At 37.7% G+C, this 11,596-nt stretch overlaps 1 protein-coding gene across 1 annotated transcript; it reads right to left on the bottom strand.

The window, feature by feature from the left end:
- Positions 1-577: 577 nt before the first annotated feature.
- LOC107822578 (polyol transporter 5-like) lies at positions 578-4,051 on the bottom strand. Its single transcript, XM_075251176.1, has 3 exons — positions 3,887-4,051; positions 2,633-2,995; positions 578-1,852 (listed from the first exon to the last, which is right to left on the bottom strand). The coding sequence occupies exons 1-3, from the start codon at positions 4,026-4,028 to the stop codon at positions 777-779; spliced, it is 1,581 nt and encodes a 526-aa protein (XP_075107277.1). The 5' UTR covers positions 4,029-4,051; the 3' UTR covers positions 578-776.
- Positions 4,052-11,596: the final 7,545 nt, after the last annotated feature.

The raw sequence follows: 11,596 nt of genomic DNA, 5'->3' as shown, positions 1-11,596 counted from the left end.
TAAATGCAAGCATAACTAATATCAGCATTACTAATATACTCTATTCAACATTATTCGTATGCATCATACCAAACGTCCCCTTAAAGTAATTGGTTGAGTGGCCCAAGATATTATAAACCCCTTTGGAAATCCTTACATGAGAGACAAGTATACTCTCTCCGTTTCAAATTAGATGAGGTAGTTTGATTCGGCATAGAGTATAAGAAAAAAAATAAATTTTTAAAACTTGTGGTCTTAAAAGGTTAAGGGGTAAAAGCTTGTGGGACCATGTCATTTGTATGGTTATAAAAGCTTCTCATTAAGGGTAAAATGGGTAAAATGAAGAATTTAAAGTTGAATTATTTTCAATTGTAGAAATGTATCATTCTTTTTGGAACACACTAATAAGAAAAATGTGTCATCTAAACTAAAACAGAGATTGTATTTTTTTTTTCCTAACATGTTTCTTTCTTTACCCCTTCATCCATACTTCCTAAATTCCATATTATTAATTTTTCACTTCCAACCAAGCCGACATCTTGAGAGGTGAGGAGAGAAAGTTTAATTTCCATGAAAACAGCCAAACAGCTAAAAAGGTTACAATTTAAAACGGCCATATTACGAGTTTAAATATCTCGTAATCTATTCTATTTTGAACTATGTAAAAGCTGAAAGGACAACAATATTAAAACACCGAAACAAGGATGGTTCTCCAACTTGTAATAGTTTAAGTTGACAGAAAATCTCCTGTAGTAAAACCAATGCCAAGGATATCCAACTATTTTCCATTGTCTTTTTCAACTACCAACAGCAGGCACAGTAGCCATCTGAATCTGGGCATTGTTATTCTTTTCTTTTGCCTTGAGTTCTCGCAATGTTAACCTCCACTTGAAGAAAGTTCCAAACAATTCCTCAGTTTCCTCTAATGTTTTCCCCTGCGTTTCTGGCATTAACGTAAAGAAAAACACCCAAGCCAATCCAGCAAGTCCTGCATAAAAAAAGAACGCCCCTCCGATCGTTATCGCCTTTTCTAACGACAAGAATGTCATTGATACCACCCCACTTGTCACCCTGTTCAGTGCCACAGCTAAACTGCACCCTGTTGCCCTGAGTCTTAATGGAAAAATCTCAGAACTATACACCCATGTGATTGGACCAGCCCCAATTGAGAAAAGTGCAACATAAACCAATACCATTGTGATACAAAGTGCTATGGCCCAAAATACCGTGCCATCTGAGTGGTCAATTACTGTAAGTCCAATAGAGAGGAATATCAATGACATGACCATTCCACCAACACTTGTTAGAAGCAACGGCCTACGCCCAACTCTGTCTAGTAAAAATGTGGCTACTAAAACAAATATTGTCTTTATTATTCCCACTGCTACTGTGGCAAGTAACCTATCCGTGTCTGATTTAATACCCGCCTTCTCAAAAATTGTTGGACTATACAAAACAACAGAGTCAATTCCACTTGCTTGTTGAAAAAAATGGATACCAAGGCCAGTAAGTACTATGTGTTTAATAGCTGGTGTAGGAGAAATGAATAGTTCTCTCCATACACTGTCACCTTTGGGACGTTTTGGGACTTCCACAACGTCGTCGTTGCAGCATTCGGGTATGCCAGCCGCTTCTTTGATTTCAGAAAGTCTCAAATCTGCTTCTTCGGGTGATTCGGAGGTTTTCTTAAGAACAGTTCTTGCTTCGGAAAGTCGACCTTGCATGACGAGCCAACGCGGTGACTCGGGCATGGCTAGAACACTTATAGCCAAGAATACAGAAGGAACTGCTCCGATTCCTAACATGAATCGCCAGCTCAAGTGTGCTGGGAGCTTGGAGAAGGCGAAGTTGGACACATATCCCAGCAATATACCTGTTGTCAACAAAATTAAGCAACAAGAGTTAACCACTCTGAGAATAATAGGACTAGTGATTATATAGAAACGGAAAGGGAAATGTAGAACTATAATGTTCACATATATGGATTCTATAAAATCTCACTATGTGCGCCATCTTAGAGAATTATAAAAACATCAAATGCCAGAAAGGTCAAACAGTCGCTAATTAAGATAGTAAGATTATTATTATTATTATTATTATTATTATTGTTATTATATGACCAACATTTTCCCGTTAAAATTATCCATTGACATTACGAAGAATTTTATACAACTAGGAAAAGAGGGTAGATTACAATAATAATTAAGTTAACTTTAAAAGGAAGATATATAATATGCAGTAACGGCCATACAGGGGATAAAAGAACTTTGCGGGAACGAATTAGGATTGGATTCTCAAATTGCAGAGTTACTTTTACTAAGTACTCCATTAAAGTAAGTTGGCTCATTTGATGACACACTCACTTTTAATTTAATCATTAGGTTAAATTGATTTAGAATAATAAGCAATGTAACTTTTTATGATAAGTCTAATAAAGTAACTTAAACAATAGAGTATATTATATTGATAGTATAAAATTTGACACGGTCATATTTATTAGAAAAATATTACACCACTAATGATGATTAAATAAATCATGTTAATGTGTTGTCATTATTTGTTTTTCATGTGAAGAGAAAACGCCTAAGTCAACGTACGTGGAACTCAAAAACCAAAAAAAAGAAACATTACTAGCTAACTACCACGCACGTACCTCCATTAATAAACACTTCAGGAAATGAAGTGAGGAAACCCCGAGAAGACGCCGGTGACACCTCAGCCGTGTAAACCGGAGCAATCATGAGCGCGTAACCGACACCGATGCCAGCGACGAATCGGCCAAACATGAGGAAGGCATAGTTAGTAGCGAAACCCATTAAGAGTGCTCCTACAAAGAAGATTACTGCCGCCACCACCATAGTGTTCCGGCGGCCTATCCAATCGGAAGTTCGGCCAGCGGCGGCGGATCCAATAAGGGAATAGAGATTGAGGATTCCTGCTAGAATCTCCACTTGTACATCGTTGATGTTGAGGTCTTTTTTGATGTAGATGATGGCTCCACTCATCACTCCTATATCTGCATGGTCAAACCATATCCGCAATTTAAATGGCCGTGAAATCACATTTTATGAAAGGAATTTCATTGTAATCAACATGTTACAAGAGTTAAAACTGGGCTAGTAATGTATATAATTTAATTCCTTTATGAAATTTGAAGAACAATATAACTTTTTTACCCTTATAATTGCGAAGTTACTTTACGTTGTCAAGCTATTTAAATCAAGAAATATACTTGTCGATAGTGAATGTGGGTTGATAACATGAAAAATAGATAAATAATTATTACAATCAATTAAATTATACTAATAGTGTAAAAGAAATTTTTTGTATGTCAGCCTATATACAGATTAATTTCGTCAAAAAGAGGACTCTGCATAGACATGATAAAGAAGGGAAATGTCAATAGAGCAACGCCTAGGTACCTCCTCACTGTTTGGATTTGTTCATAGTAAAACGTTTCCACAAAAAATCATGCTTGAAAAAAAAGTTTTAAAGGCTTTTTAAATCTCTAGATGAATGGACAAAGAAAAAGAACTAAATCTTTTAGTTTCTCAAATTCAATAACCTCTTGATTAGACCAGAGGGGTTGGTTCAATAGTAAATGCCACCCCTAAATCCGACAAATCGATTAAGTTACACTAGGGGTACGTCAGTGAAAACCTTATAATCTATATATAATTCCTGAGATGGTGTAAAAAGAAACCTGTTGAATGGATGTTATTCGAGAAAGCGTTAAAGAGTGACCCTTTTTCCGCGTTTTTTTAAAATTAAAAACACAGGCAGTGTTTCTCTAGTGAAAAAAATGTACAGGCTACAAATGTACAGGCAATTGTTTACAGGCAGAACAATTGAAAACATCACAAACTTTTAGAGAGATGAGAAGGCCAAGGGAAAAAAGAATTCTTACCATAACCAAGCAAGATGGATGCTAAGGAAGCTAGAAAAGAACAAGCAACGGCATACTTGTTTCTTTTTGGTTTCTTGGGAGGATCAAAAGCTATCTGGAGTTGCCCACAAACAGCATTTCTCCCTTGTTTTTTGTCAGCCATGACCTGAATAAGAAGGGAGAGTGAGTTCTATGTTTTTTGTTGAGTACTTTCATCCTAGAGTTAGCTTTATATATAGAGAAAGATCCCCCTAATTTTGGCTAGGATAAATTATTTACTTAATCTGGGGTCATTTTTCCACCTTTATACCTTGAACTAGATCAACTTTCTATAACTTGCCATAATTTGTTATCACTCTTTTTTTCTGATGTCAACTAGTATTTTTTACTGATTTAAGTTTTGTACAGTAATATATTTTTTAAAAATAATTTTACAATATCTTGTTAAATAAAAATTAAATACGTAAAAGTAACTATGTACCCAATGAGCATAAATTGATATAATGGAAAACAGAATAAGAAACTCTTACAGCCGATTAAACTATACTAATCGTTCTCGATGATTACAAGTTTACAACTTTAAATTATTTATTTTACGTGTGTTCAAAGTTCAAAAAATTATGTAATAAAAGTTCAGATACATACAATTCACAATGTAATACCCTCAAATTAGCTAAGATATATATAATTTATCCTTTTGAAAACATATATGTAGATTGTAGATTAACTAATACACATTTATTATATAAGCAATCCATATCTAAACTTTTGTAATTTTATATTTAACAAGTTACTATATTAGTTTGTCTTCTCACAAATATAATTAAAAACTTTCCGGACATGAAAAATTCCAATTAGTATAACTTATTTATTAGCTCACTACTTTTAGTCAAAGCTAAGCACCCAATAATCTTTTACCATATTGGCGGACTTCAATCCCATCCTTATCCACTTGCATAATTCGCGATAATGGCTATTTCCTCTGGCTACGCAAGCAGTTAGTCATAACCAGATCAGGACCTTAAAGTTTATACTAGTTCAGAATCATGCATGAACATTATAGACGATTGAATTTTACTGAGTTTAAGTCCATTAAATAATTTGGACCATATTTTGAATTCAAAGACCTAATAGCCCAAATAAGAATTATGGGCTAGTATAATTGAATTTATTATTTAAATCTCATATACATATATCGATTCTTGTTGGACTTCAAATATCATGTGTCAAATGATATGGCACGCCAAGTCAAATTAAGGACCACTAAAATCATGCCACACGCATAAGTGATGTAGCATGCCAAGTCAAATGTAAGGACCAATCAAATATCGTAAAATATTCAAATGACATGGTTCAACCAATTATATGCAAGCTTATCACATAGCTTTAATGATAGGTTTGATGACTCAAGTTGGCCAATCAAATTGGAGGAAAAAGATATGTGTTTATCACAAGTTTTCTCCCCTACGACTATAAATAGGAGTCTCCATAAGGCCAAAAGAACAACACGAAAAATACATAGAGAAGCTCTCATCTCTAGTGGTGATTCGCAAGTCTTCCGCAAAGCAAGAAGTCGTCGTCTCCAAGGGACGAGCCGCAAGTTTCCATCCTCCACATTTGTGATCAAAGCCTAGCTCCATATCCGTGGTCAAATCCCAACAACAAGTGGTCCATCAATTCAATAACAAGCGAAGCTCTCGAATTGACGGTCGTGAGTAGAAGAATCAGAGGATTACATCTTTTAACTTAAGATTGTTCAAATATTGTAACTCGCGTAAATTATTGAAATACAAATAATTTTATTTGTCACTGTATTTCTTGCCTTGATTATTATCTTCAGGAACGAAATTTTAGTTGTTACAAATTTTGGCATGCCCAGTGGGACTATCTTTGCCTCTCATCTCTTCTCTCCAACAATCAAAATCCAAGAACACTAAGATAACTCCTAAGAAGGTCAACTCAAAATTTTCTTCCACAAAGGCCGCCGAATCCAAATTTTTTTCTGCTGTGGAAAACATCCTAGATGTCACTAAGGGAAGCGTGGGACCAATTGCAAGGAACCAAGCCAAATTATTGGGACAACGAACATCTTAAGTGCAGTCTGAATCTTTCATTGTCTTCGTTTCGTCATCTCCAAAAGGCATGAGATCCTCCGCAAGCACGACCGCAGAAGGATATAACATCGCCGAAAGGATCGAGAAGGTTCTTGCCCAACTTAGCTTGTCTAAATCCAAGAAATCCCCCGTGCCAATCGATGATGATATCTTGAGTACTGGATTCACTTCGCGTAACATGTCCAAATATCATGTTCGTGAGAATCCATGTTATTCTCCATCGTCTAATATAGTGATGCATGCAATGATAACCAATGTTTCGCCCGCAGAGGACCAACTCACAAACTTGACAAAAGAGATCAAAGGCTTAACCAAATGTATATATGCAGGGTCAAGAATCTCGAATTGACAAGTTGACAGATAATGTGGACGGCCTAATGAGAGGAGATTCAAGTCATGCACCTGGAATGCGTTAAGAAGCACAAGAAAGAATTGATTTTGTAAGGCCTCGAAAAAAAAATTCACCCAAAACCCGGGGTTTCGTGATGCCGAGGTAGATTTTTTGGAAGTACAGGGTGTCTCTGGGGTCCATTCTGCGGTCACAAAACTGATCTGCGGACCACAGATCTGCCGCAGAGATCTGGGCAAAATTTCTGACCATTATGCGGTCCAGTATGCATCCGCATAATTATTTCGTGGGCCGCACAACCCATCGCAGATCCAGTATAAAAAAATCTTAAGGGGAGTTCTGCGGCATATTATGTGATCGCAGAATTGGTCTGCGGACCACGGACTGGTCACAGAGTGAGGCGGAAGTGCCCAGTTCCGAAGGGCCATTATGTGGTACATTTTGCGGACCACAGAAGCATTATGCGGTCGCATATGCGACCGCAGATCTGTGTCGGGGCTTTATTTTTCTAATTATTTTTTACCCGACCCTATTTTGATTAAAAGCCCTTGGGGCTCGTTTTGAAGGAAAAAACCTGTTATTTTAGATAGAAGAGGGGAGTGTTTTGTAGAGAGAAAAGTAAGACCCAAGTGCTTTGTTCATCAACATCTTGTCCAAACTTTAAAATTCAACAAGAAATCTCACAAGACTTTTATCCAAGAAGTAAGGTTCTAACTCTAGTCTTCAATTTCGTGTTTAAGTAGAAGATGGATAATTGGGAGTATGATTCTTGGGTTTGAGAGTTGTTACTTATGCATGCATGTAGCTATGAGGATGGTGGAGAGGTAATTGACCTAGTATGAGTAAACTCTTGGTATTGAATTAGTTGTGGAGTGAAGGAAATCTTGTGGAAGAACCTTGTAATCAAATTCGCATACCTATTGTTTGATAAAATGCGCAAATGAGCTGAAACCATAAATATCTTCCTAAATTATGTTAAATTTTGCTATGTCTCTAAATAGATCGAAGTTGCTAGGATTTTCAGAACTATGTAATGAATTAAGGAAAGCTCATAGTAAGGTATAAAGGCTAAACTCTTTTTCTGATATTGGAATTCCCGTGTTCTTACAAAACTCCATCGTGTGAAGTTTGAATATGGAACGCTATTGATGTGGGGTATTCAAACTAGTAAAATTGATTTCCGATTGGCATAATGTGTCAGAACCCTCGTGTGTTAATGATTCTCTATTTTTGACGTAATTATATTATACCCCTTTGGGGAAGATTTCTCATATGATAAAACCTTATGAACCTACTCTTGATAAGGCCAAAGGTGCAAAATGGTTGATTTGAAAGGGAACTCTTTTGTACCAACTATTATCGTTTTGGGAATCCGAAGTGTGGCATTGTGAATACACCTCCACCACCTACACTGGGGTGAGGCGGCAGGGCCTCTTTGTATAGAGTTATGATATTTTGAATACATCTCCACCCGCATATATTAGGGTAAGGCGGCAGGGCCGCTTTGTGTAGAGTTTGTGATATTGTAAATACACCTCCACCCGCATACATTGGGGTGAGGCGGCAAGGCCGCATTGTGTAGAGTTTCTGGTATTGTGATTGTACCTCCACCCGCATACATTGGGGTGAGGCGGTATGGCCGCTTTGTGTAAAGATAGTTGTAGAGGATCCCCGACTTAAGAATTTATAAATGTTATTGAAAGATCTTAATAAATTTACTATGGCTTTAACTGCTAACTAAGCCTTTTATTGTTACCATGATTCATCATATTCATGTTGTATTTCCAAGTCCTTGCATAGGTGTTTGATTTTCATACTAGTACTATTCGACATGTACTAACGTCCCTATTTTCGGGGGCGCTACATCTTTAATGGATGAAGGTGGTTTCACAGTGGAGGGCATTGACCAGTGATAGCGGTACACTCTCTTCCCGGTTGTCTTGGTGATCCACACTTTATTTTGGGTTCGTGCATCTTTTGTTGTATGTGTATTATGTTTTGAGGTATAGCCGGAGCCTTGTTGCCGGCACTATCATTGTACTCCTTTGTATCTATTAGAGGTTCCGTAGACATAGTGTGGGTTGTGTATTGGTATTGGGAAGGTCAAGATAGTAATGTCGTATGTGTATTATATATTCCACTTCAACTATGAATGTGTATGTATTTTGAGGCTTTATAAATGAAGTAACAAATGGTGATGGAATTAGTGTTGTTCATGAACCCTCTTGGTGTTAATTAATGAAGTTTACCTTATCTTTATTTATGGGTGAGTTGGGTAAAAGAAAATCTAGCAAGCTTGCTCGGCCAAGTTATCTCAGTTGAGCGTCGGTCACGCTCCCCGAGGTCAGGGTGTGACAGATTTTCCCGCACTACAAGTGGTGTCTACTAAGAAAATCCTAGTCTCTTCCGAAGGGATGATCCCAATTGATCAACTGAAGAAGTTCATCATGGGGACTCTTAAGGAAAAGTATGAGCTGGCTGCCAAATTCTCTCTCACACATGCAAAACACTACTTCGCAAGGATTTATAGCTTGAAGATGCCTGCTTGTTATCAACCCCCAAAATTTCAGCAGTTTGACGGAAAAGGAAATTCGAAGCAACATGTGGCGCACTTCGTCGAAACATGCAACAATGTTGGAACATATGGTGATTACCTCGTCAAACAGTTTATTCGTTCCCTTAATGGGAATGCTTTTGACTGGTACACAGACCTTGAGTCTGGTTCCATTGACAGCTCGGAGTAATTGGAGCAAAAGTTTCTTAATTGCTTCTATAGCACAAGACATACCATAAGTATGGTGGAACTTACAAACACACGCCAACAAAATGGAGAGCCAATTATTGACTTCATTAATCGATGGAGGCATGCAAGTCTCAACTGTAAAGATAGGCTTAGTGAAGCCTCCAGGATTGAGATGTGCATTCAAGGTATGCATTGGGGTCTTTGTTGCATCTTGCAAGGCATAAAGCCTTAGACTTTCGAAGAACTAGCCACTTGTGCTCATGATATGGAGTTAAGCATGGCTACAGTTGGGAGTGAAGGGCCGCCTGTCCAAGAACCTTGCAAAGGCAGAGACAAGCAAGACATCAAGAATGTGGGGAAGGTTTTGCCCAAGGCTGAAAGCAAAGAATCCATGAATGTCAATGCTTCTCATCTAAATTTCACTACTAAGGTAAGCAAGAAGCAAAGTGTGAAGATGACTTCTCTATAGGATAAGGGAAATCGAAAAATAAAACCCTGAAGGAAATGCAAGAGAAAGTGTACCCATTCCTTGATTCTGATGTTCCCACAATCTTTGATGAACTCATTGCGCTAAAACCTTTGGAGTTGCCAGAGATAAAACGACCACATGAAGAAGGGAGAACCGATGAATAAAATTATTGCAAATACCATCGATTTGTCGGCCACCCTATTGAGAAGTGCTTTGTCTTCAAGGATAAAGTTATGGAGCTAGCCCGCGAAGGAAATATCACACTTGAAGATGAGAAAGCAAATACAAACCAAGTTTGCATTACTTTTGGCACACTCAATCTATGCATTACCTACAATGTTGCTGAGGGACATGAAGAGAAAGACATACCAAGTGTCTTTCTTCCAAGAAAGATCAAGTTTGGGGACTTTGAACCTGTCGATGTAAGTGAATTACTATCTCATCCCATGCCAAGCGATTTGGTCCTAGTAGATGAAGGATCCGCAAATGGATATGAATACCAAGTAGATCAACTTGATGATGAGGTTTGGACTCTCGTGACTCGCTATAAACATCGTAAAACAATTTCACAAAAAGAGTCGTCCAAATGACTAACTAGGGAAAAAATGGTGAGGAAATCCAAAATAAAGGATCCAATTAACCACTCAAAGAAGGAGAGAATGAATAGCACCACCACCAGAAGGCACGTCGACCTGTGACGTTGGAAGAATATTTACCAAGCTGGTTTCGCACCAAGTTGGTTCATAACAATGTCAAAGCTTTGTGTTGTAACACTGATGAGCAAGAAGTAAGAAATGCAACCTTATCATGTCCGCCACCTCAAGAAGACCTTCCAAAGTCCTCTCATGAAGTCGTAGATGCTTGCATGGCTAAAATTACTTTTGCCGATGACGATATTCTACTTGGTGAAATAATGCACAATCATCCTTTATTCATGATGGGATATGTGCTTGAGTAGAGGATAAACAGAAACTTGATAGATTATGGATCTGGAGTCAATGTTCTTCCTATCTGCACAATGAAAGAACTTAGAATTTCAACTGAAGAACTTTTCAAAAGCTGCTTAATGATTCAAGGATTTAATCAAGGGGGCCGGCCATATGTTCTATAAAATTAGAGATCATCATCAAAGATATGCATTCAAGTGCATGGATGCATGTAATTTACTCATAAACTTCATACAACATATTTCTTTGTAGGCCGTGGATACATGAGAACAAGGTTGTCCCATCCACCTACTATTAATGTTTGATGTATCATAAAGGCAGAGTCGAAAAAAAGATAGATGTCGATGGCAAGCCATTCACTGAAGCTGAGTCATACTTTGCGGATGCAAAGTTCTAATTAAATAACTATGTCCTGAGTGAAGTCAAAGTTGGCAACGTCTCAAAGGTCAAAAGTGATGACATTGCAATGACCAAGAATGTTGAGCCCATCACCAAGAGAGCTGGAGTAGGAACTATGAAAGTTGTCATTAAGGAAGATCAAGTGCTCCACGAATAAGGTACCTCAAATGAATATTGCATCTTCAAGCAAAAGGGTAGAACATGCACTTCGCTATGTTTACAAGGTTAAGAAAGTCGAAGAACAGTCTCCTAAGTTGCAAGGAAATGCATTAGGAGGAATGACCCTTCCTATCAGGCAGATTGACATGGTAAAGGTATCATCAAAATTACATGGAAAATTTGTGGCCAGTAGTCTGCCACAAAATGATGCACTCCCAGAGAAGCGTACAGACAAAGGTTTCGATCCAAATGCTTATAAACTACTTGTAAAAGCTGGATAAAATCCTAGTGAACTATCAAAATTAGGGATGCTTCCCTCAGAACCTATTACAAGGCGATCACTTGGGTTTAGGATACAAATAACCTTCGCCAGTCCGCATCTCTATAAGAAGGGCAAGTAACAACTACATCACTACGGAATACGAATCTGTTGCTTCTAATGAAAGGCCTTCTGTCTTCGATCGCCTAGGAAAATCAACTACAAGAACTTCCGTATTTGAGAGATTAGGGTCTTTGAAGAAGAAAATCAAGTTGCGCAGAAACTATAAAAG

Source organism: Nicotiana tabacum, chromosome 4, assembly GCF_000715075.1.
Source record: "Nicotiana tabacum cultivar K326 chromosome 4, ASM71507v2, whole genome shotgun sequence".
Classification (NCBI taxonomy): domain Eukaryota; kingdom Viridiplantae; phylum Streptophyta; class Magnoliopsida; order Solanales; family Solanaceae; genus Nicotiana; species Nicotiana tabacum.
This window is presented reverse-complemented; position numbering and strand designations above follow the sequence as displayed.

Coding starts and splice junctions, on each gene's coding strand:
- LOC107822578 (XM_075251176.1), bottom strand. CDS start 4,028: ATGGCTGACAAAAAACAAGGGAGAAATGCTGTTTGTGGGCAACTCCAG. Junction 2,996..3,886: donor ATCCATCTTGCTTGGTTATG/GTAAGAATTCTT, acceptor TTGACCATGCAG/ATATAGGAGTGATGAGTGGA. Junction 1,853..2,632: donor TGAAGTGTTTATTAATGGAG/GTACGTGCGTGG, acceptor TGTTGACAACAG/GTATATTGCTGGGATATGTG.